Genomic DNA, 26,929 nt, shown 5'->3' on the forward strand with positions numbered 1-26,929 from the left:
ATTGCAGCTCAGCTTTATGCATAGCCATACTTCCAGTGTTGTTATAAGACACATCTAGGTCTTCTGGGATTAAGTCAGCAAAGTGTTTTCTAATTCATTCAGAACAGATTATTTGGACCAATGGCCTGCTGATTTAATTATCTAGGGTATATAAAGGACTTGAGTAGTAATATCCTTGCAAACATTTTTCATACTGCTATGGAAAATATACAGTCTGAAGAAATCTTAAATCTCTCTCTCTCTCCCCTTATCATTGCTTTACTCTACCCAGGCATCAGAGAGTTTCCTGCTTTCCCACAGAAGGAAATTTCCTAAGCTGTAATCCTGTTTGAACTGAGATATCACAACATGAAAGAAAAGTTATCTATCTTCCTGTATTCCCCCCCCCCCATGTTCTCATTAGACTTGACTGGATAGACTGCTGAAACCAGGACTTGAAGGACCAATGTTGCTAGACCACGTGGAGCAAATATCAGGCCCCAATCATCAGTCACATTGAACGAGCACAAAATATAGTCTAGAATAGATGACTTTTAGTTGCCTTTGAGCTCCTCGAATCCTGATCCAGCTATGTGCTGATCCAGTCCAAAGATGTACATTAGAACCACCTACAGATGCTCTAAATTACACTAGCTGCCAGTGGCCAGCCCCAAGGGATCGATATGACAGCCAGGAATTGCCAGGGTGCAGGGAAGTGTCCCATATACCAGCTTCAGAGAGGAGGATGTTGTAGGAGTTGCAGTGTCAGTTCTGTGCCACCAGACAACCTCCCTATACTGGGATGATCTTCCTTGGGCTAGTGATGCTGGATTTAGGGCTGCTTTTCACCACCAGTATGGCAGAAAGCAGCCCAATGCAGGTGAGAATCTGGCCCTCTGATCTCACCTGGTCCAGATTGACTCCATTGTTACTCCACCAAAATCCTTGGGGTTGTGCTTGGCCTTACCATGACACAACTAAGAATTATTTGGCTCTCATTCTTCATTTCACTCTGTTCTGTTTCTGCAGCCAACATATTTGAATATCTCAAGGCTTTTGCACATATCATCATTATAGTGACATGCATTATTCCTCAGTTTTCATTATTTTTAAAGTGGTTATGAGTGAGGTGTTAGGTTGCCCATCAGGGCCTCAGATAGTGTAGTGTATTTGTAAGCTCTTTTCTAAAGGTGTATGGTTCCTCATACATTTTGGACCAAACATTTCAAGCCTCCAGACACATGCTCCTGTCAAGAAAGCAACAAAATGAGTTTTTCTTTAATAAAATAAGGTATTCTCATCTGGTGAGGCTTTCAGTCATTATCTTCGGCTAACCTGGACAAGCATGACTTTGTGTTCTTTCTGATCTTGTGATATTTAAAATGGTTACATGTTGCCTAAATAGTTTTTAAAAATTGTCTGTTAAGCGAATTTTAAAACGTGCAAAGTTTAAGATTAGAGCAGTGGTGGCAAATGTTACTTCATCACTTACAATGAACAGATTTCTGTGTGACAGATTAAATGGCTTTTTAAAAAAAATTATACTTCTGTACAGTAAATGTGTCATTAAAAATACGTTTATGTTCCCATCAGGTATCTCCAGGTTCCATTGTTCAATTTGAGAAGGGAAATTTCTCCTTGGCAACAGAAACTGAGGAAAAGCCTTTCCCTCAGGGAAATGAACATCTGTTACAGTGGGCCCAAAAGGAGTATCGAGCAGTCACATCTTTCACTGAACTCAAAATATCGAGAAACATTTACATCAAAGTGGGAGAAGGTAAGGATTTTTTTTTAACCGAACAGGGAAAGCATTATAGCAGGATGGTGAGAATGAGGCGCATTATAGTTTGTATTTTACACTCTGTGTCTTAATAATTAAATATAATGCTCAATATTTTAGAATGGAGACATGGTTAAGGGGCATGTGGTGGGAGGAGAACAACAAATCTGAATGTCAGGCCATGGAGTTAGGTTCCTATGTAGGGATTCTGATGCCTTATTTTAGGCAGCAAATTTTGGAAATTTTGCCCAGAATCCATTAGAGGAGTCAAATATTTAAGAAGTTGCATTTTCTAAAAGGATAAATGAATCATGCTAACTAATCAGGTAGCTTGTACTCCTTCATTTAAAGGTTTGATCCTCAGAAACTGAGGCTGAGTGGGATTTATTTTTGCTAGCCAGAAAGTCACTGAATTTTTTCTGTTTATTGCTTTAATCCAAGAAATGAACAGGGACTAGAGTGCTTTGCACAAAGAATTGTTCCCTTCTACCTTTTTGAAAGATAAGTAGCCCCCAACTTGGACATGTGTACTTTGTAGCCTCAAGGATTCAGCCTGAATTAGTTAGTGAATGACTCTTGACTTTTTCTGATGCCAAATATGCATTCAGAATACACTGGTACCCTCCACCTATCATGCAGGCCTGTCCCTAACTTGCTGCAACTTTCTCTTTATTTAGTGCTCTGAAGGCATAATCAGAGTTGTAGATCAAAGCAATGTTGGTACCAAAACACAGTGTAAATAATATTGAGATACAGATTGAATCTCTGGACTGTGCTCAAACTGAAGGCTTCAGCACAACTGTTAGGCCAGGTATCATAAAACTGGCACAGAATATTATCCAGCAATATGAGGCTCCTTACATTACTATGACTGGCAACAGTTGAACTCAGTGGGAAAGTTTAGCAAACTTCAGCAAGTATTAGAAATATAGCATTTACCAGAACCAGTGGGCTGCCTAATTCAGCAGTGCTCCTGCAGTAATGCTGGAGAAGACGAAACTGCTGCATAATTCACCTAGCCAATTACACAAGACTATGTAGAGAAAACATCCTTTCCCAAGCGCCTGCATATGATCACTTTATTTCCTGAAGCACGAGTCTTGCCCCTGCAAATCAGAACGTGCCTGTTGGTTTTATACAAAACCTGCCAAATTTCTGCAGGGATTCCCCCATTTGATTTCTTTTGTACTTGGCACCAGTCTAAGACTTTAATGCCAGAGGGTCATTCAGAAATATATTTATTAGTTTATTAAACTGAACTGTCTCATTGCTGTTCTTGGAACATATGTACGTTGGTGGTAGTTGTCTGTACGCTGTAGAGATGAACGATTAATTAGATACTTCAAAAATCTGACTGAATTTTGTAGGCTGATCTGCAAGTCTCCAATCAGATAAGCAGTTAAATATATAAGAAGCTTGCTACAGCTAAAAAAATGTTGAACACCACAGTTCAACTAGGAATAACCACACGAGATGGGGCTTGGCAAGCAATCAAGATCGACACTTTCAAGGAGTTTCTACAAACAAGTTGAACTGTAACCCCTATAGGGGTTTTAGATTAAAAGGTCTTTTAACTCCTGGCAAGTTGAGACTTGAGTCCTCAGATGTGCAGAAGAGTGAAAAATCAGATTTCTTTGGATTATGTACCACAGCAGTCAAATGACAAGAAGATCCATTGCACACAGTATCTCTTTGCAGTATCCCTCCCTGCAAGTTTAATAAGGGAATTGCTGAGAAACAAAATACCGAATTGGAATGCAGCATACACCAAATGAGAAGTTTCAGGCTTTTGAAGCAAAGGTTAGGCTACTCAGAGCCCTCCCTGCAAGCTGATGATTGGCTCCTGTAAAGTGCTAAGCATCCTCCACTTCCACTAGCTCCAGTGAGAGTCAATTGTGCTTGGCATGAATTAGGGCACCTGATAGTGTCATCTATACCTGTGTTGGGTAGTACCTGATTTCAAAAGGACTTCACATAGCATGGTACTACTCAACATGAGTAAAGGAGGCAGAATCTGGTCCAGGAAGAGCTCAGCTCTTTAGAGGCTCAGACCCTAACTGTGAATAAACTTGAATAGAAAATTCAGTTCATGGGGGGAAAAAGGACTGGCACCTGAAGAAGAAAGCTCTTTCCAGGAACAAAATCACTTCTAACTTTGCTGTTGTAAGAAAACACTGGTGAAGCAAGGAATGGCTGCTGAAGGGAAGTGGAAATCTAGAAAACCAGGTCAGGGCTAGGAGCATACAAATCATGGGGGTGCCAAACCTCAAGGATATAATGGAACTGGCTGATTAGAGATCAGATGGATGGGCATAATCAGAACATTAGACAGACTGCACTGAAATCCTGGGCCAAGGAAATATATGTGAAACAATGTTACTATGTAAAATGAAGAGGGACTCTGAAAAGAACTGAAGTGGAGAACACGCTGATCACTGTTATCAGAGTTCAGATAGAGACTGGATTCTGTTTGCAGGGACCTGTCAGTGGAACTATTCTCAATACAAGACCTCAGCCAGGCACACACAAGGAAAAATCGCTTTAATGGTATTTAAAAGGATGTTATTGATACAGATGTGATGACAGCAATTCTTTGTCCTGCAAAAGTTAGGATAACCTATTATGACAAAACATGTATGTTTTGAGACACAATCTCTACAAAATGCTTATGGGGTAAAATGTAATCAGACATTGCTGGTGCAGATGCTGAAACTTCTATGTAGGATGGGGCCCAAGTTTGGTTAGCATCAGTTAAATAGCCTGTTGCATACTATTACTGTAGATACTAATTGTTCCTCCAACCATTTACTACAGTTGATGGCTTTGTTGTTTAGTTCAGAAATCCTGTGAGTATAAGCTCCATAAATATTTGGGTGCCTGCCCTGTAGTTAATTTCTTTGTCAGTGATAGGTGTGGTGGGTATAAAGTGGTGCTATACCACATGGTTTTCAGGATTACTGCTTTATATATTTCACTGAATTAATAGTCAAGCTTTTGCTAATTAATCTACAGAAATTTGTACTGAATCATTGTAATAGTTTTGGGGTTACTTCTTGAAATCACATTCACCTTTTTTCTCCCTGGCCTGCCCCTTCCTCTTCCCCACCTTTTGAGGAGCCCTCCAAACTCCTCCCCATCATTTGCACTGAAGAACTGCACCAACTCCCCTGCTGGGGAACAAAATCTGCACAGTAGTTTTAAATTTTCCTTGATACCATTTTAAAGCTGAGACTTCTGTGCTCTCTTCAACATTCTGGAATAGCAATGTGCAAAGAAATGAGTTAAACCACCAACATGAGTGACAGAGAGATTCCTCTACTTGCTCCTGGGCTGAAATCGCAAACCTCTCCCTTATACCAGACTTAGACTTTGAAAGGCGAGTTCCAGTTGGACGGAATTTTTACAGCTGAATTCTAAACAGTGGTTTATCATGGAAAGATGATACAAGTAATGGCTCCTAATGCGCATAAACCAGGAGCACTAAACTGTGTTCAATTTAGGGTCACATTGGCCAAGAACCCCAGGGTAACACCCAGTTCATACATAATGTAGCAGAATGCAGCCTCCCTTACCTTTAAAATGGAAGTGCTGCCCACAGAAACTACAGGTTCCAGTGTACAATATTCCACCTTAATCCAAGCAATCTGGCAGGCTCTGAAGATGAAGCATCTGCCAGCTACACTGCAGAACTCCAGTGGGTACTCTTTGGCAAACTGTATTTCAAGGCATCTGTATATTCTTACCAAATACCCTATCATGTATTCTTCCATGCATATTTTACTGCAAATTCCACAGTAGTATTGTCTGGAGATTACAGGAAAGTGTAGAGGCCATAAACCAACCACTCCATAAATCATTTTTTAAACAGCAATTAAACAGATTATTAAAACCCTAAACTCCCCTCTCAAACAACTAGAAAATTCATAAACTAGAAAGTAATGACTAAGGGCAGACAGAATGGGGTTCCTTTTATCTTCTGTTATAATCAGTGTCTTGGAAATTAGCAGTGGCAAGAGTAAACAGTTTTTATGAGGAGGAAAAAGAAAAACTACATATATATGTCAAATAGCCAGTGAGAGAGAGTGAAAATGAAGCGCAGAGTACTATCGAGAAGAGGCGCAGCGTGAGGAGTCTCAGTACCAGTGGCAGCCGAAGAAACAGATTGATTGATGGAACATTCTAGAAATACTTAATGAAGATGCCAGGAACAGGAATCAAGCTCTTTGCGGTGGCTAATGATATAAAGCATATAGTGATCATCCATGGCCTACTGAGAGGCAATTATTTTATGGCACGAAATGTATTACAGTGCTGCTGCTGAGGTTTAAATATCTATTTATTTGAGTTCAGTACGGATCATTTTCCATCCTCTGCTACATGGGAGGAGTTGGCAGAATTGCAGCTGCATTCAGGGCTCATCATCTGGCTGGGCACATAACAGATGTTAGGGGAGAGCTCTGTTGGGCAGCCTGCATAATTGTAGTTTCATATAGTTTTGATAGAAATATTATCTAGATGAGGAAGCAAAGTGAGTATTCAAAGACCATTTTGTACTGAGGTGGGGAAAGGAGTCATCTTAACTTGTTGCACTATGCCTAGGGATTGCAGGAGTCTCTATATGCAGTTATGTAGCAAACTAGAAGTCACTTGAAGGATGATGTGTCAGCCATAACATAGAGAACTAAATGTTACAAGTGGGCTTAGCTCAGTTTCCAAGTCTGTTGTGCAATTTTTACTGTACCATATCCTGAGTTTTCTCATGAAAACTAAGTAGCTGTTCATCATGTTACTGATTTTGGAAGGATAATCTTGTAGTTAGAGCAAAGGGATAGGAATTTGGGATTTTATTTCTGTCGTTGCCACTGACTTCTTGTATGATCTTGGACATGTCTAGATCTGTAACATGAGGATAACTGCTTCACAGCGTATTGTGAAGATTAATTCTTATGTTAAAGCACTTTCACTTCCTTGGATGGAAGGTCCTACGGAAATGCAAATATTATTATGGAAATACTGGTATTTTAATGCAATTTTACAGGCCCTATTTAAAAATCTGGCCCCCCAAACTGTTGCTTCTGTTTTGCATCACAGACTCAAAGGGCCACCATCAACATGAAATGTCAGCAGTATTAAATAAAGTATAGTATAGTAGTTTCAGGTACCACATTTGCCCTTGAACCTATCTGTTGTGACTTTATAGTCAGTTTTCCCTCTTGCTGTATGAAAGTTATACAAACAAGGGAAATGGGTATATAAAGAAAACAATTAAACTGACTATATATGAATTATAGTCAAACACACAAAGTAAGAAAACTGAAAATAGAGAGAGAAAATATCTGATCTCTTTCACTTATATTGACCTTGGATGTTATAACTAATGACTAAAAAAAATTCAGAAGGAAGTAAGTCTAGCTTTTATGTTGAAGGTAGGGTGACCAGATAGCATATGTGAAAAATCGGGATGGCGGGTAGGGGGTAATAGGCGCCTATATAAGAAAAAGCCCTGAATATCAGGACTGCCCCTATAAAATCGGGACATCTGGTCACCCTAGTTGAAGGTATCCCTTTTAAATATTATTTGTCAAATACGTTCAGAAAAAATATATTTTTAAACACAATGTACCAAATTATCTGTACTTTTATTCATTCTGAAGAAAGTTTACTACACCCATCATTTTTCAGCTGTCACCTTTACTATACCTTTAATTTACTACACCTGTTTTCAGATGTCTGTGTCTTGTAAATGGAAACTATCAACTATAAATTATTTATAGCTTTTGCTTCAGAGATGTCCTATATTGTTAGAACAGTAACACCATTTTTTTTCAAGATTGTTGGTGTATCATCCATACTTATGAAAGTAAGTATACTTATGTCAGGATTACAAGGAAGTGTTGCATTTAAGTGGAGTGTGTGTGTTGGGTGGGAGTATATACTTATATATCAGTGCATATGTGTATACTTTTTTTTCCCAGATCAAGTTTTTCCTCCCACATGCAATATAGAAAAGAATTTCCTCTCTCTGAATTACCTTGCGGGATATCTACAACCAAAGACAGCGGAGGGGTGCCTTATGTCTGCCACAGACCAAGAAAGAGAGGTTCATATAATTGAATTAATCACTCCAAACTCCAATCCCTACAGGTAAAGTGTCCACAAATTCAGTTATAAAGTAAATTTGTGAGGAATAGATAACTAAAAACACTAGTATCTGTCAAAAATGAAATCAATGGGACTTTCTTGGTCATTATAAGAAAGAGTTGAAGAATCAGATCTGTTCTGCTTTAAATTAGGTAGAAATCTGAGCTATTTAGTACAAGAAGGATATTGGAGCAGGACCCTGGATTGATGCCTCAAAGTGATACATTCATTTTCCTGTTTGGACTGTAAAAATAAAGTGTAGTTCCTGTGGGCCATACCCTGCCATTGTTCTGCAGACAGAACTATTCAAGTTGTGGGACTACTCACAGAGTAAGGGTGGCAGAGCCTGGCCTGAAGTGTTCAAGAGAAGCCAGCTGGCACAAAGAAGTGAGCATCATCTGGTAGCGAGCGCTCCCAAATTGTAATCTCGGCACTATCAATGATTTGCCAAATCATTTAACCTCTGTGACTCAGTTTTCCTCACAGTATTGCTGTCAAGGGTGTTAAGTTTAACTAAAATGCCATGAAGATGTAGGGCAAGTTTTGGGGTGTGACTTGTGGGGGTGTTTTTTGTTTTTTTTTGAAAGAGTACTAACTTGTAGCCTAACTGGTCTCAGTGGAGTCAATGGTAAATCTCTGCTTGATTTCAGTGGAAGCAGAGTTAGGCCAATGTGGAGCATTTTTGAAAATCCCACCTGTAGTGTCCTATGTAGGTGCTAAGTATTATTATTGTACATAAAATCTGTATTTCACTGTCAGCATAGCAGTGCAGCTTTTCCACAGGCACCAGTAGAAGTGTGTATTCCTCAAAGACGATGGAAAGAGACCAGGCAAATCTCTAAGAGTTGTCCGATTTTGTCATAATTTCATTAAGAGCAAATCCAGCTCCTTGGCAGTGGAATTGGTACACCTCAATTATACAGAGGAGTTCACTTGGGAGAGGGCTACACAGGGGATGCACACACCCAGCATGATGCTGAACCCAGCTCTGCAGGAGTTTCTTAAATAGCAGTGCCTGGGAGTTTGAGGGAGGGCTGGGTCATGACAGAAGCAGGGCAGGGTAGAGCCCATGGATTTGCTGCTGCATGGCATGAGTTGGGATGGTAAAGAGCTACTTCAGCCATTGTGCTGAAGCATAGCTTCTATGGAGCAGTTCCTTTTCATCACTGCCACCACTGGCTCCTGCAGAGATGCCCAGTTACAGCTTTCTGCTTGGGTGGAGCTCTGGGTCTTCGTTTTGGCTGAAAGTGCATAATGGGAGTTTATTTTTCAGATGTTTAAACTGCAAATGTTTCTTAGTTTAAATGTACTAGTAAAATTTAGGATTAAAAAAGAAGTGTGCTAATTCAGTACCTGCCTCAATCCTGTTATATGCCCAGATGCTGCCCATGTTGAAAGGCTAGCTGTCTGTGCAAAGTGTATACCCGCTGAGCTACAGAGAAATCAACAGGAACTAAGAGGGACATGTTCATAACTACAGGAGATAAGACAAAGGCCCTGAGATATTAAATCAAAATGCAAAGTTTAGTTGAGGCCCATTAATTGGCAACAAGCATACTTTTATGGTCTACGACTTGGTAAAATCATGATGGAAATGAAGATTTTCTGTTGAATTTATTTTCTGCATGAGGAAATGTTATTGCTGGATAAAATTCACTTGCTCTACTTATTTTACTATGCTGTTAAAAATCTGGATTGTATTCCTCAATTTTCCAGCAATCAGTAGGTTGAATGTCTGTTTTCTTTTTTTTTAAATAACTATATATCCAGAAGTGTTGGAAACTAAACACAATAGTATAATAATTCTACGACACATGCAATATTTTAAGAGTGGATATATTACTAAAACACATTATTTGTACTTTTTTGTGTTGCTGAACTTGCCTAGTTTATTTTGTTTTTTGGTATGATGGGGTGATCTTTTGATATTTAATATATCTATATCCATGGAAAACTGAAATAACTATATTTAAGAATTGGTTTGTTGAAATGAGGAAAAAAATATTGTATAAAGCAAACTGCTAGTAGTTCAGTTTAATCTACCTTAAATAACAGCTGAAACAAGTAACAAAAACTTACTGTAAATAAGATATAAAATATTGAACAATAATTATTAGTCTGAAAAAGCACTTGATTCTGTTACGTAAAATCATTTTAGTGTGTGTGAAGTAACAATCTGTTTTGCACATGTTGTGTTGCCTGGAATAATCTCCAGGATTTTAATCAGCTGGCCAGACACTGGAATCATGACGGACTGGAAGAAGTTCGATAGCTGAAAATTTCTGGCATTTTGGTCTTACTTTGTCTTTATTTTCCACATATAGTGCTTTCCAGGTGGATATAATCATTGACATTAGACCATCTCAACCAGACATCATGCTTGTCAGGGACCTCATACTTATCCTCAAGTGTAAAAAGTCTGTCAATTGGGTTATCAAGTCACATGATGTTCAGGGAAAACTGGAAGTGATTGTAAGTTAATGCATTTTTTAATTTTTCAAGAAGCAAAATGCTGTTAATAGCTAATATGTTATGTGAATGAGTTATAGTACAATAACATACTGCTCTCTGAATGTCTTCTCCCTCTTAGCTAACATCCCTGGGTAATTAGCACTTTTCACAAAGGAGCATTCAGAAGTCTCTACATATGTACAGAGGAACACATACATAGAAGAACTCTTCTGGCAGCTGGTAGCATTTGGGCCAGGAGTAGATGGTGCTGCTGAATCCCTCCAATTTATCTGACACTCATGAGATGTATGCAGATTCCTTACATGTTGAAAAAAATATTCACTTCTCATGTGCCAGTACCTCAGTGAATGAATTTATAAGTTCATCTCAGAAGTTGGCAAGATGCCTGCAAGGGCAGAATGCATAATCATAACTACAAGTAACACACCCACATCTCCTACAGAAGTGGGAACTGGTTAGTTGTTCTTACAGTGGGAATAACACTGGACTTCATTTCTATCCACATAATCGTGTTTGGCCAGACTGCCCTCACCTTTGCTCAGGTTGCAAATACAAGGTTTCAAACATTTTCAAACCTGAAGTTACACTCATAAATCTGTATCTAGGCATAGCTGGAAGTTCCATTTCAGAAAGACACCTGATGCATGTTCTATGGCTCAGCACCATATCTGTTGAGAACACAATAATGAGCTTTCTCTAGTGAAAAATAGATTGATCTTGACCGTATAAACAGCGTGGCCTATATCTGTTATATTTGATTAGTTATGTTGCATGCTTTCTGTTTAGCTTAATAAGCTAAATGAAAGATATCTTTGTTGGGAGCCAGACCTATGTCCTAATGGTTAAGTGCTGCATGCTAACTGCAGGACACTCTGTGAGCTGTAATGCATTTATAAGAACATCACTCTGCTTGGCAGCTCTCCTGTCTTGCTGATTTGGGAGCAGTACTACAGGCCCTGAAGAGAGCTGAATCTAGATCTCCTGGGAGGATTATAGGCAGGGTGCAGGGTCTTGACGGTAAGGAAAGTCAAGGGAAAACAGGAGGGATGTTCAGGCTATGGAAGGAAAAGTTTATCCTTTGTGACATCTTAAAATCCCCCTCCCATGCCAGTGTGTGGAAGGGTAAAGTGTGCCCTGGGTAGTCATGTGCAATAAGGGAAAGCCCAAGCTTAGTTTACTGAGCTTAGCACATCTGTAAACACAGGGACCCCAAAAAAAAGTTCAAATTCTCATTCGGGATTACTGCATAGAATTTGCTACTGAATGTTTTAGGCGTAAACTGGGACGATGCCTTTTTGAAGGAGTATTTTCACATGCTGTAGAATTGAGAGCAAATCCACTCCATGCTCATAGGCAGCTGGAACCTAAATTGCATGTGCATGTAGCTACCTAAAAAAATTGCCATTTGTGACTTATGTATTTGCTGTGATATGAAATCCTAAAGGACAGTAAAATGTCTCAAATGTTTATTAGGTGTTAAGAGCACAAAGCAAGATTATTGATTTTTATTAAAATGGTCCCTTTTTATAGTTCAATAAAATATTCAATAAAAAAGATAGAATGTATTATTTCATGAGAACATAAGAATGGCCATACTATGTCAGACCAAAGGTCCATCTAGCCCAGTATCCTATCTTCCAACAGTGGCCAATGCCAGGTGCCCCAGAAGGAATGAACAGAACAGGTAATCATCAAGTGATTCATCCCATGTTGCTCATTCCCAGCTTCTGGCAAACAGAGCTAAGGACAACATCCATGTCTATCCTGGTTAAGTGGATGACACAATGTAATGTTTCTCATTTAGCATAACAAAAACAGGAAACAATATTACATTTTGAAGTGTTAGGACATCAGATCATTTTTATTTCCATGCTAAAGTTCTTGGGCAAATATTTCCTCCATTGTGTCATTCAAAATGCATCCCTTTCTGAATATACATCCTTGGCCTACAGTAATTATGTGGGGAAAGGACTGCATGTCCCCATATCATTCAAGAAGACTGTACATTACAGTGCTCATCCAAGAATTGGGCTGTGTTTATTCCTCTGTTCAGATGAAGTTCTTTCCAAACCCAATTTTGGATATTGCGTAAAAACATTACAAAACAGTTAGGTAATGTTTCATTATGTTCTTTTTTCACCAGCTGAATCAGTTCCACACTTCTGAATTTTCCTAACTTCTTCCCCTCAGCACAAATCCCAATTGTCCTGGGAGAAAGTATTGGCAAACAGTGAAAGGTGAATACTAAGCTGCCTCTAAACCAGGGAAGGGAGTTAAGGTCCAGATTCATAGACTCATAGAAATTAGAGATGGAAAGACCAATTAGGTCATCTAGTCCATCCCACAGCTTACTATGCTCATGAGATTTTTGATTAAATACTACAATCCAGTAATGTATTTGGTATGGAAAAAGGAATTACAAAATTATAGTGCACAGTGGTCCAAATTCAGCCTGAGGTAAGCGGGCACAGTTCCACTCACACCGTGGCTGAATTTGGCCCATTTTGTACAGCATTACGTATTTGAATTGTTATTGTACCTGAGTAGATTAATGCAAATTATTTTTTGTCTCACATTTAGAACACCACTTGGAAAGCCTGGCATTCTAACCACTCCATTCAAGCATACCAAGTTTTTCAAAACTATAGGTTGTGCTGTGGGTGAGGAAGAGAAAATGCAATGTATTGCCAAGTTCTATTATCTCCCATTCATTTTAGCATATATAAGCGCAAGTGGGAATGGGTGAAATTCTCGTAGAGTAAAAACCAAGTGATTTAAATGCTTGGAGAAATGTCAGGACTGTGCATTGGATAAGAAAAAATAACCAAGTACAGTAAATGATGCCAAGTTCTGAAATGGTCTCCATTTCAGACTGCATTTGGGGTAGCTGTGTTTGTTTGTGTATTTGTTTTGGGATGCCTGCCAAATATAAAGGAGAAAAAATTCTGGAACCTACCAGAGGAAACTGCTGTTACATCTTCACAACAGCATCTGGGAAATATGTAAATAGCTTTCTAGCTCTAACACATAATGGTTTATGAATATGGGTCCTCGAGGTGTGAACCAGGATGTTGACAGGGCATACAAATGAATTGCCCAATTCTGCCAACTTTTGTTACTACAGTTAGTCTCAGTGGGTTTATGCACAGGAGTGAAGGTGTGCAGGTTCAGTGTGTAATGGAGAGGTGCAAACAAATCCTAAAATTGGCCAGTGCCAGTTATGACAATAATATTTGTTCAGCTGTGTTGTCCTAACAACAAAATTTAAAAAGTGAGGGCAGAAAGGAAAATATGGCAAATTTGGGGCAGTATAGTAATCCCAGCCAGTCAGAACTATGTTTATTTGAAATGTATATGAAGCTGTATCCAGATTAGTATCTGCTGAAAAGTAAAAGATTACTTGAACCAAGGTATTAAGAGAGGACACTAAAATTGGGATGTCCCTCATTTCCTTTTTGTTTTGTTTTTTCCTCCTCCTTGAGGGATTTCCTATACTGATAATGCTGCAGAAAACTTTGTAGCTACAGATCACCCGGCTCACTTCTCATTATACTTTGCACTTATGGTACGATCTTTAAACTGTAGATATCAAATTTTTATGTCTAAGGAGCCTGATAGTGAATTCTCATTAACTTTTCTGGAGGTTGAGTGTATAAAAAATGGCAGATTGGACCTTTAGTGTTATCAACAGACCTACCTACTCATATTTCCTTGTCCAAAAACTTGGTTGGTGACACATTAAGAGGGAATTTATTTCTTTGAACCTTGATCTGAAGCAGCAGGCAGATATGACAACTGTCCTGCAGCAAGCTGGCAAGACAGGTCAGCATTGTAAATCTTTTAAAGCCCTACAGTGGGAAAGGATTAAGATTTGGTCATGTTGACAGCAAACAAAATGGGAAACAAATGGGTATTTTAGCAAAAATGCAGCATATATGATGGAGAAAATAATCAGGCATGGAAATCAAAGTGTTTCTTGTGCAACGTGAAAGTAGTATGATCTGCAGGCACATAGCAGCAGTTGTAAAAAAGTGGTCCTTTTTCCTCTTTACTGGACATTATTATTACATTCAGCTTGATCTGTAGCTAATGTGATTGTTACAGAACTTAACTTTGTGCAGATATATATTTTTAAACACAAGATGCCAAATATTTAAAATAAATTTAAAGTGGAATAACAGCAAATATTTTCTGACAGACCCTGTAACAGGTAGAGATGCTTGTTTTATCCCCTTGACTTGCAGATTTAAATGAGAAATTTTGAAATTTAGCATAATTATTTATAATAAAATGAAAGATGACTGACATCTGTAATCAGCTAGGAATTGTTGTGTAATATCACTATGAATTTGTGTATATACTTTTCATATTGTAGCTTATCAAGTCATGCACAAGTTGTATTTATGAGAATATACATGGTACTTATATATTTTTTTAAACATGTCTTATAGCTAGCTATAGACCTGAAAGATGCTGAGTACTCTAGATTTCCAGTGACTGAAAAATGTACAGTGATGTTTGAGGACTAGTGGTACGATGAAGATTTTGCATACATAATTAAAATGACACCCACCCCCATAGTGTCTAGTGAGGCAAGATGGTCATTTGAAAAAATCAGATCTCTTATTGTGGTTCACCTCAACTTACGGCTAACCTCAACTCATGGTCTGAAAAGTATATCGTTATATTAAGGGTCATATGTTTGTCCCTGTGAACTTTTAGTAGGAAAGAGTAAAATATGTTGACAAACCAAATGCAATAGATGTTGTTCTTTCGCATTTTTAAATTCATTTCTCTATGACTGGAAAAAGCTTCAAGTGCCAATTCACGAACTAACCAATCTATTTCTGTTTTATGTGCAGGCACCAAACAGTATTGGCTTTGGAAAAGAAACGGAACGATCTATGATTATGACTAAATTAGTAATACCTGATATTCCCTCGTCTCATGAGAATTTGATTAAGTGGGCTTATGACCATGGCTATAGCCCAATTACTTCCTACACAATAGCCCCTGTGGCTAATAGGTTCCATCTACGAATTGAAGACAGTGGTAAGTATGAGGGTGGATTTTTATCATATACAAAAACATACCATACTCTTAGGTAAGTGACATTTTGACAGAGCCTTGGGTGTTTGAGGTTTCATTCACTGGGATCTCAGTACTTCCAGGCTCAAAGTATCAAGGGAGCTCACGTGTTCCAATCAGCAAAAAATTACCAAAAAAAAAGTTACGAGAGTTCTAGTAGGAAACCCCTGGAGACTGCTATTACCTGAAATATTGGTGGAATTGAGTAGCTGCATTTACCACAACCTGAAGCTAATAAAATTAACTGTACTCAGTGCTCACTGGAATTAGGGACTGCCAATGGCTGGACAAGTTGTTAATTAGTCTGGCTTTGTCTTTCAAAAATATGAACATAATGTTTCCCAGAGTTATTTTAAATGGTTTACACACGAAATTGTCTTAATAGAAGAGCCTGAGCAAAGATAGTAAATCAAAAGGCTTTTAAAAGATAGAGTTATTGGGCCAAAGTCACTGATGGCAAAAGTAGGTCCAGCACCATTGAAGCCAGTTAAAGAATAGCCAGTTACACTAGATCTGCATTTGGCCTACTGAAAATAATGTTTTGCATAATAAAAAGCTTATATTTGTGTATCTAGAGTAGTTATATGGTTTCCAGATAATTAACTGCTTGAGGCCAGATGTTGTGATTTCAACCCTGAGTAACAATGCAGAGAGCCTCGGGGCCAAATACTACTCTTGTTTGCCCACCCGTGTAAATCAAGAGAATTTTATTGAATAGTGATGTTACCCTGGTGTACGTCTGGAACTCCAATTGAGTTAATTCTGGATTTACACTGGCAGGTAACAGTAAAATTTTACTCCAGGAATTGATGTGTGACAGCAACATTGTTGAAGTGAATATACTGTATTAATTGGTTGTGATGTTTCATTCTCATTTGTTTACCCTTTGCAGATAATAGGCCCATTCCTCAAAGTCCTTTTTCAGTCCTTACTGAAACAGAATTCCAGCAGTAGATATGCCTAATTAAAGACTTACAGGATTGGGCCCATCATCCACTACTTCACTCTATAAAGGAAAAATTGTTGTAGTTATCTAATAAATATGAAGAGGCTGTTGCTTTCCACAAGGACAGTTATTCTGGATAATGTTTGTCACGGTGTCTAGGATATGCCTCAAAACCAAGAGTGCCTAAGTCAGGTCAGCCTGTCAGAAAACAGAACAGGTATCCCAAACTGTTGGTATATTCTATAATTAGATTTTACCAAACCAGTACCAAGTGTGTACTCCTGGATTACTATATTAGCCTTACCATGGAACCACAGAAAATTCCCTTAAGCTCTCCATCGCATCTTGCCACTCAGACAAATTGGACTTTGTGATGAAAGGTTATTAAAATCAAAATTCACCTCACATTAAATTCTTCCAACCCCAAAGTGGCAGTCACTCACCCCAGTTCAATGAATGCTCTGGATCTCATGCCAAAAACAATGCTGACAGCCAATATCTTTAGCAAACTAAAGAAAAAGAAATGAGTTATTGGGAGGTTAAAGAAGGTAAAATATAGAACAGGTGTGTCTGAGTTTGTAAGACCAGTTGATAGCAGCTGCTAGTTCCCATAAGTCTCTCATGGTTTCCCAAAATAGTTTTGAGGATCTCTGTCTTGTATCTGGAATGCCCCCTGACAGCATCCAAACAGATCAGAGGTGCAGAATTGATCCCAGAGTTCCTTCTTGTAGTTGAAAACAGTCTGGAAAGTGCTTTTAACACAGCATGGGCTCTCCCTCTGTTGACTAAACAGACAAAGTTCATGTATTTTCCATTTTTGCTCAATGGCCCTTGCTTTGAAGTTAAAAAACCTTTAATTTACATTTCCAAGGCTACAGTCTCCAATGGCTAAATATAACGTAAAGACAGTGTGATAGCCAGAAACAATCCTTCGTTAGTTTTCATGTACTTTTACACATCAAGTAAATTCACATTTAAAAATTAACACACATTATTGTTTTAGGGTTAATTAACTACAAGGATAGCAAGCACAGGAAATAAGTGGATACAATAACATTAGTATTTCCTTTTGATCTATACTAGCAAGTGAATTAGTTTAACACACTGTGACCTCTTAGCATTTCTTTGGTATTCATACACAAGCGAATTGCCCTATTGCTCTAATCTGAGCTGGTCTGCCATCCTTCAAGAACCAGTGCCCTGTTAGGATAGCATCACAGTGTTTTCATTCATTAGCATTCACGTTTAGGTGGGAAATGTTCCAGTTATAAAGAACTTGATGGGATAGAATAGAATACAGTTTGCGGATGACACTAAGCTGCGGGGCAGAGGTAGATAAGCTGGAGGGTAGGGATAGGGTCCAGAGTGACCTAGACAAATTGGAGGATTGGGCTAAAAGAAATTTGGTGAGGTTCACCAAGGATAAGTGCAGAGTTCTGCACTTAGGATGGAAGAATCCCATGCATTGCTACAGGCTGGGGACTGACTGGCTAAGCAGCAGTTCTGCAGAAAAGGTCCTGGGGAATACAGTGGACAAGAAACTGGATATGTGCCCTTGTTGCCAAGAAGGCTAGCGGCATATTGGGCTGTATTAGTAGGAGCATTGCCAGCAGATCAAGGGAAGTGATTATTCCCCTCTATTCAGCACTGGTGAGGCTACATCTGGAGTATTGCATCCAGTTTTGGGCTCCCCACTACAGAAAGGATTTTGACAAATTGGAGAGAATCTGGCAGAGGGCAATGAAAGTGATTAGGGGGCTGGGGCACATGACTTATGAGGAGAGGCTAAGGGAACTGGGCTTATTTAGTCTGCAGAAGAGAAGAGTGAGAGGGGGATTTGATAGCAGCCTTCAACTACCTGAAGGGGGGTTCCGAAGAGGATGGAGCCAGGCTGGTCTCAGTGGTGGCAGATGACAGGACAAGGCACAATGGTCTCAAGTTGCAGTGGGGGAGGTTTAGGTTGGATATTAGGAAAAACTATTTTACTAGGTAGATGGTAAGGCACTGGAATGGGTTACCTGGGGAAGTGGTGAAATCTCCATCCTTAGAGGTTTTTAAGGTTTGACATAGCCCTGGCTTGGGTGATTTAGTTGGGGATGGCCCTGCTTTGAGCATGGGATTGGACTAGATTACTTCCTGAGGTCTCTTCCAACCCTAATCTTCTATGATTCTATGATGATGATTTGATTTATTTTTTTCTGTTTCTAGAGGAGATGAATGACGAAGACCACCATTTTCTTCCCCCAGAGCTGACCAAACTGCCAGATAACCCTCTGCCTGCTTTGAAGGAGCCCACATTAAGCGACGGCTTGGGTTTTCCTTTTCACATTAACAGAGGAAGGCACGATACGGTGGGAGAAGGAATCTCCTTACCAAGGGATACAGAAGACACAATAATGAGTCGTTTCTATGAGCAATTGCTTCAAGAATCTGAAGAACCTGAAGAGGTGCAGGGAAGCATTGATGTAGCCCTCTCAGTAAAATGTGATGACAACATGATGACTGTTGCAGTAGAAAAAGACTCCCTGCAGGTTAGTCTGTGCTCTTAATCGCGGACTGTGAAACATTTACAGAAGGCCCGATCCTGACCAGCCGTTACCCATAGCCACATTCCATATAACCCACAGATTGAAGGGGAAACATATGGCAAAAATTCTTTCCCCCAGTTCTAGATCCTGGCCTCTCCCAGAATTTGTAGACAGGTGGTTCTACAGGCTCTTCACGACTGGAAATGTGAAGAGGCAATTGCTGGATGCCAGAGACTAGAGATTGGGACAGCGATGGACATCCACTGTGATCCATAAAAAATGGCATTTACAGCTCTCCTACTGCCCACCATCTACACAGAGGTTGCTTGTGTCTTAGAGAGGAACAATTTGCATTGTGGATGGACGTCCTGTATAGAATAAGGCTTTTTTTTAAAGTTCAGTTTTGGCCAGACAGTGAAGTTCATACTAGAATGAAAAATACAGTAACTCCTCACTTAACATTGTAGTTATTTTCGTGAAAAATGCGACTTTAAGCAAAACGATGTTAAGTGAATCCAGTTTCACCATAAGAATTAATTTAAATGAGGGGTTAGGTTCCAGGGAATTTTTTTTCACCAGACAAGACTATATTATATATATACACACACAGTATAAGTTTTAAACAAACAATTTAATACTGTCAAGTATCAGAGGGGTAGCCGTGTTAGCCTGGATCTGTAAAAGCAGCAAAGAATCCTGTGGCACCTTATAGACTAACAGACGTTTTGGAGCATGAGCTTTCGTGGGTGAATACCCACTTCCTCAGATGCATGTAGTGGAAATTTAATACTGGTACACAGTGATGATGATTGTGAAGTTTGGTTGAGGTGGAGGAGTCAGAGTGTGGGATATTTCTCTTACTGCTAAATGATGAACTAGCAATTGGCTGAGCCCTCAGGGGTTAACTCTCTCATTTTACAAGGCAGCAGGAATGGAGGGAGATATGGCATTTCCCTTTAGGTATACTGCCTTGTTAATTAGATCAGCTTGCTGAGACTGCAGCTGCTGCAAGCTCCCTCTGTCCTGAGCCCTGGTGTGTCCCCCCTGCTCTATGGAAGATGGAGTAAGTGGGGTGCAGGCTCGGGGGGAGGGGGACACCCTGACATTAGCCGCTCTCTTCCTTCCCTCCCCCCCCCCACAGCAAGCAGGAGTCTCGGGGAGCAGCTCCAAGGCAGAGGGCAGGAGTAGCACACGGCAGTGCTGGGGAGGGACAGCTGCAATTGCTAGCCTGCTGGGCAGCTACTGCACAGGGAACTTAGGGGAGTGGGGAGCTGATAGTGGGGCTGCCAATCCACGCTAGTTCCAAGCCCTCACCAGCTAGCTGCAAGGGGCTGCTCTTCCAGCAAGCAGTAGACAAAGCAGGTGGGTGCCAAATGACATTAGAAGGGAGTATTACACAACTTTAAACGAGCATGTTCCCTAATTGATTAACAACAAAACAACGTTAACCAGGATGACTTTAAGTGAGGAGTTATTGTATAGCTATTTTCTTTTTTTTACTCCATGTGATGCTTGTCCCCCGTATTGTTCCAATAACTAATGTCATTATGTGACAGTATTTTGTAGTAAATGTCACAGGACTTGCAGTTCAATGGCAGTCTTATTAATAGTCATGCGAAAATATATACGCTCTACTTAAAATAAGAGTATAACTTGTAAGTATGTATCTCATGCAATTGTATTTTCACTGAGGTTTCAGCCACTTATGCAATGTCATTGTTTAGGCTAATGGTTACACAGGAACAGAACTCTCACTACTAGATCCTGCCTGTAAAGCGAAGATGAATGGTACCCATTTCATTTTGGAATCTTCGTTGCACAGCTGTGGGACTCAACAGATAGACTATGCCTTGGATAACATAGTTTATTTTAACTCTGTGAGTATTTTACAAGGAGAGATGTTTTTCTTTGCTGTGTATTGTTATGGTGCAATAAGGCTATAAGCACCAGACTGTGACTGGACCTCATGTGAGTATTAAGGAGATGTGCCCCCTTCTCAATCTTTTCATGCCCAGGCTAGGACCGGTTACAATTACAGTCCCTGTACTCAGGAAAGTGCGAGACTGCTCCCTCAGTATGCTGCTGGGGGCACATGACATCCCAAAGAGAATGGGAGGAGATGGGAGTGTATTCTCCTCTTCCGCACTAGGCATTGGAGCAAGTTGTGCACTGTGGGGAACTAGCTGCACTATTCCAAAAGATGATGCAGCCTTCCTTCATGCACCATGCTGCTTGGAGAGGGAGGCACAAGTCTTCCCTGAACTCTCCCAGGGCAACTCTGCAGTACCCCCACACTACTGGCTCAACTTAGCCCTGAGGTGGTACGGCAACAAAGATTTATGATCACAAAAGAAAATATAAATTAAAACTCCTGTAGGTAACATTTCTCTTCTATAACTTTGAATGGATAATCCTCCTGAAATTGAGGAAGTGGTCCAATCTGTGCAGGCTTCTATCTTGCTCTTTTGCCATTCAGTGAAGGCCTGGTTTCTCCTGAGCACAGACTTGGTCATGGCAAATTATGTGGTGCTATTTTACAAAAGAACAAGTGCCCACTAAAATACACATTTTCACCTGTGTCCACTAACATAATACCTGAACCCAAGTCTTCCACAATGAAAGGTTGGTGTATTCTACCAATAAGCTCCTCAAATGTGCTTTCAAGTGTGTTTATTCTCTGGATGCAGGAAGGCAGTATTGTATGCTGTTGTGTCACTTGTTACTTTTCACATGACTCATAGACTCATAGACTCGTAGGTCAGAAGGGACCAGTATGATCATCTAGTCTGACCTCCTGCACAAGGCAGGCCACAGAACCCTACCCGTCCACTTTTATAACAACCCCTAACTCAGGACTGAGTTATTGAAATCCTCAAAATTGGTTTGAAGACCTCAAGCTGCAGAGAATCCACCAGCAAGCGACCCATGCCCCACGCTGCAGGGAAAGGCAAAAAACCTCCAGGGCCCCTGCCAGTGTGCCCTGGAGGAAAATTCCTTCCCGACCCCAAATATGGCGATCAGCTAAACCCTGAGCATGTGGGCAAGACTCACCAGCCAGCACCCAAGAAGGAATTCTCCGCAGTAACTCAGTTCCCATCCCATCCAACATCTCCCCGCAGACCACTGAGCAGACTTATCTGGTGATAATCCAAGATCGATTGCCCAAATTAAACTATCCTATCATAACATCCCCTCCATATACCTATCAAGCTTAGTCTTAAAGCCAGATAAGTCTTTTGCCCCCACTACTTCCCTCGGGAGGCTGTTCCAGAACTTCACTCCCCTAATGGTTAGAAACCTTCGTCTAATTTCAAGTCTAAACTTCCTAATATCCAGTTTGTACCCATTTGTCCTCGTGCCTACATTAGTACTAAACTTAAATAATTCCTCTCCCTCCCTAACGTTAACCCCCTGATATATTTATATAGAGCAAGCATATCCCCCCGCAGCCTTCTTTTGGCCAGGCTAAACAAGCCAAGCTCTTTGAGTCTCCTTTCATAAGGCAGGTTTTCCATTCCTTGGATCATCCTAGTAGCCCGTCTCTGGACCTGTTCCAGTTTGAATTCATCCTTCTTGAACATGGGACACCAGAACTGCACACAATATTCCAGATGGGGTCTCACCAGCGCCTTATATAACGGTACTAACACCTCCTTATCCTTGCTGGAAATATCTCGCCTGATGCATCCTAAAATCGCATTTGCTTTTTTAACAGCCGTATCACATTGGCGGCTCATAGTCATCCTGCTATCAACCAATACCCCAAGGTCCTTCTCCTCCTCTGTCGCTTCCAACTGATGCGTCCCCAACGTATATCTAAAATTCTTATTATTAATCCCTAAGTGCATGACCTTGCACTTTTCACTATTGTATTTCATCCTATTACTATTACTCCAGTTTACAAGGTGGTCCAGATCTTCCTGAATAGTATCCCTGTCGTTCTCCGTGTTAGCAATACCCCCCAACTTTGTGTCATCCGCAAACTTTATTAGCACATTCCCACTCTTTGTGCCAAGGTCAGTAATAAAAAGGTTAAATAAGATCGGTCCCAGAACCGATCCTTGAGGGACTCCACTAGTAACCTCCTTCCAGCCTGACAGTTCACCCTTCAATATGACCTGCTGGAGTCTCCCCTTTAACCAGTTCCTTATCCACCTTACAACTTTCATATTCATCCCCATCTTTTCCAATTTAACTAACAGTTCCCCATGTGGAACCGTGTCAAACGCCTTACTGAAATCGAGGTAAATTAGATCTACCGCATTTCCTTTATTTAAGTAATCCGTCACCTTCTCAAAGAAGGAGATCAGATTGGTTTGGCATGATCTACCTTTAGTAAATCCATGTTGCAATTCGTCCCAATTACCATTGACCTCTATGTCCTTAACTACTTTCTCCCTTAAAATTTTTTCCAAGACCTTACATACTACAGACGTCAAGCTAACAGGCCTATAATTACCCGGATCACTTTTATTCCCTTTCTTAAAAATAGGAACTACGTTAGCAATTCTCCAGTCATACAGCACAACCCCCGAGTTTATCGATTGCTTAAAAATTCTCGCTAACGGGCTCGCAATTTCACGCGCCAGTTCCTTTAATATCCTCGGATGGAGATTGTCCGGGCCCTCCAATTTTGTCCTGTTAAGCTGTTCAAGTTTGGCCTCTACCTCAGTTGCGGTAATATCCACCTCCATATCCACATTCCCGTTTATCATCGCTCCATCGTCGCTAAACTCCTCACTAGTCTTATTAAAAACTGAGGCAAAGTACTGATTTAGATATTGGGCCGTGCCTAGGTTATCCTTAACCTCCATTCCATCCTCAGTGTATAGCAGCCCCACTTCTTCTTTCTTTGTTTTCTTCTTTCTTTGTTTTCTTCTTATTTATGTGGCTGTAGAACCTTTTACTATTGGTTTTGATTCCCTTTGCAAGGTCCAGTTCAATGCAGCTTTTAGCCTTCCTCACTTTATCCCTACAAGTTCTGACCTCACCAAGGTAGCTTCCCTTGCTAATCCCGCCTTTCTTCCACTCCCTGTAAGCTTTCTGCTTTTTCCTAATCCCCTCTCTGAGTTGCTTGCTCATCCAGCTTGGCCTACAACTCCTACCCATGGTTTTTTTCCCCTTCCTTGGGATGCAGGCTTCTGACAATTTCCGCAGCTGTGACTTAAAGTAATTCCAGGCCTCCTCCGCATTTAAATCCACAAGTTCCTCTGTCCAATCCACTTCCCTAACTAATTTCCTTAACTCTTTAAAATTAGCCCTCGAGAAGTCGAAAACCCTAATCCCAGATCTACATTTGTTTATTCTTCCATCTAGTTTGAACTGAATCAGCTCATGATCACTCGAATCACATATTTCCCCTTTGACCATTAGCCTCATTACAAGTACATATTTTAAAATAAGTATTCAGTGCTCATCTAGTTGTGTGCAAGACAGGCCTCGACTTCAAGTTTGAATCCATGTACAGAATTCAATTCCCCAACTTGGGTGCCCAAACAACTACTTGAATGGGCACTGTGGGTACCCAGATAGCTAAGTACCGATCTGAACACCCAACGTGAGCCCCTCAGTTTGAAAATTGGTTTCAGAATTCTCATACAGCTGCATACTTGGAATGTAATCTGGATACGGGTATGTAGGTGACCATGTAAAGAATCCCACTTTGCTTCTAGGCTTTCTACTACCAGAACTTGCAGCGTAGTTGCACTGTGAACTTGAATAGATATTGGCCTGGCCAGGCCAGGCCAGGCCAACAAGCACTAACGTGTTTTACTCCTCTGGGGGTTTTGAGCACATTATAGTATCCCTGGCAAACAAAGAAAACCCAAGGATAGCTACAGCCGCTTGATCAGACCTAGCCTGGCTAAAATTATTCTGTACTGGCAAGACCTTCTAGCTGTTGACTTAGAGATGGGCCCAAACCAAAAACCTGAATCTAAACACCCCCAAATCGTGGAGAAAATACATCTCAATCTAAACTTTGTGTCTGGACCCAGTCTGTGTAATGGGTCAAACCAAAACTGATCCAAGCACCTCTCGGTAAGCACCTCATTTGGAGCTCCATGTCACTGTACAAGGTCCTGAGCTTCCAAGAGTTTGGGAGAATTCCCACTGAAAGGTGATTCAGCAGTCTGCAGAAAGGGTGAGGTATCCAAACAATTCAGAAGAAAATGTTAGAAGCTGTACTATATCTGAGAAAACAAAACTGGAGAGCAGTGGAGGAGCAGATGGGGAAACACAGAAGCTCCGTGGCGAAGGTTAAAGAGAGAAAAGCAGACAGAGGATGGGTGGAGCACCAAAGAGAAGGTATCTCAGAGGAAAGATCAAAAACAGAGTGGGGGAGGGGAAAAAGAGGGGTCAGGTAGGGGTCCAGAGAAGAGAGACGTGTGAAAAAGGATAGCAAGTTTTCTGGCTTATGTCTTCTTTTTTTTAAAAAAAAAAAAAAGAAAAAAAGAAGGGTGGGGGGGACGCAGAGATTTTACAGGAGAAAATTCTGCTACCTGCTAGAACTTCTTGTGATTCTTCCAGGAGTCACTCACTGAATGTTGGAAGGTATGTTAATCTATTTCAGAGAACCATTTCTTTTAGCAGTGTTGGATACAGAAATACCAGAAGCAGAGTGGGACTGCTGGTATGCTCATTTACATACCAATCCCCAGGCTGCTTTTCCAACACAGAGAGCAGTTTTACAGCTCTACTGGTTTTGACCTCTGGGAACAAACTGAAGGTTATTCCACATATATAGTATACATACATAAAATGCTCAGTGCTGGGCTGCAGGGATGGCGTGCTTTCCCCAGCTGGTTGGCTGCCACAACTTCTTGGTCTTCATGTTGTTCTGAAGAAAGGAAGAAACAATTAACATGAAAGGAGAATCACAATCACCTTTGTAGAAAAGCTTTTCGTTTTCACTTCCCACTTCCTTTATGTAGATTGTTATTCAGCTGTCCTCACCAGTGGAAAGTAGTGGTTGGGGAATTGATGATGAAGATGTCGAATCGGGTGATAATGGATTTCCAGGAGACACTGATGAAGCAGATGCTACCTTTCCAAGCAGGCCTGAAATAGTTGTGGTATGTAATATTGAAATTAAAGTTTTTAGCTTTGGGCCTAATTCTGCTCTCATTTCCATCCCAGGGGGCAAAAGTTCTGGGATTTATTTGTATTTTGTTTGTTTTAGTTTAACTGCACACTCCACCAGGCAGAGGGTGGCAAACGCTCACCTAATCCTGCGCCTCCTGAACCCCCAATCAGCAATGTGACCTTCAACATGGAGCTTTATAAAACAGATCTCTTCTTCTTTCCCTCACAAGGACTCTTCTCCATTGCTGAGAATGGACAGATTTACGTTGAGGTAACAAACTTTGAAAGGCTTTCAGATTAACCAAAATGTTCGGCAAGGCCATGTAAATTTAGCCACGTTTGTGCTTGCCTGCAGTAAACTGGCATTGTGTGATTGCCTCTCTCAGATAGATGTCTACTTCTGTGATTTCAGAAAAGGGACATCATAGCTTAATAAGACAATTCTTTGTGGTGAAGACCAAAGAATCCTCTCCAAATGGGTAAATCCAACTAAAAGAAGTCTGTCAGTCTGGTCAGATATGCAGTATGGAACAGTACTTGAATCTGGTCTCTTAGTTCTTACAGACCTTTATTGGATAATTACAAACATCAGTACAAAGAATTGTCAGTGAGGAATGAGTTCATTTTATACAGAAATATAGCTTAATTACATTTTCCAGGTGAAATTATGTACAAAACAGCTATAGCTTCCTCTTCCCCCTCACAAGTTACAGCTTCCCCTACCCCCTACAGGTTACATGGTGGAGGAAGGGGTGTTAACAGTGTCATCATAATTCCATCTCACCTTTAAGCCACTTCCAGTCACATTTTGGTATACCAAACAGGTGTCAAACTTCCTCTCTTGTACAAATTATTTTCATTCAGTGGTTGTTAACATATATGCTGTGAAAATCTTTATATTGGATATGCATC

At 40.4% G+C, this 26,929-nt stretch overlaps 1 protein-coding gene across 10 annotated transcripts in view; it reads left to right on the forward strand.

The window, feature by feature from the left end:
• The window catches only part of TGFBR3 (transforming growth factor beta receptor 3), a 190,669-nt gene that overhangs the window by 135,029 nt on the left and 28,711 nt on the right, over nt 1-26,929 (forward strand). For 9 of the 10 annotated variants that reach the window (XM_030572827.1, XM_030572830.1, XM_030572820.1 and 6 more), the window contains exons 5-12: nt 1,573-1,756; nt 7,735-7,903; nt 10,225-10,372; nt 15,235-15,424; nt 18,615-18,937; nt 20,659-20,811; nt 25,867-26,007; nt 26,115-26,288. In XM_030572827.1, the coding sequence (XP_030428687.1) occupies nt 1,573-1,756; nt 7,735-7,903; nt 10,225-10,372; nt 15,235-15,424; nt 18,615-18,937; nt 20,659-20,811; nt 25,867-26,007; nt 26,115-26,288 (1,482 nt within the window). The remainder of the gene's footprint in view (nt 1-1,572; nt 1,757-7,734; nt 7,904-10,224; nt 10,373-15,234; nt 15,425-18,614; nt 18,938-20,658; nt 20,812-25,866; nt 26,008-26,114; nt 26,289-26,929) is intronic. The other variant, XM_030572829.1, reaches the window with a different exon arrangement.

This window comes from Gopherus evgoodei, chromosome 8 (genome assembly GCF_007399415.2).
Source record: "Gopherus evgoodei ecotype Sinaloan lineage chromosome 8, rGopEvg1_v1.p, whole genome shotgun sequence".
Classification (NCBI taxonomy): Eukaryota; Metazoa; Chordata; order Testudines; family Testudinidae; genus Gopherus; species Gopherus evgoodei.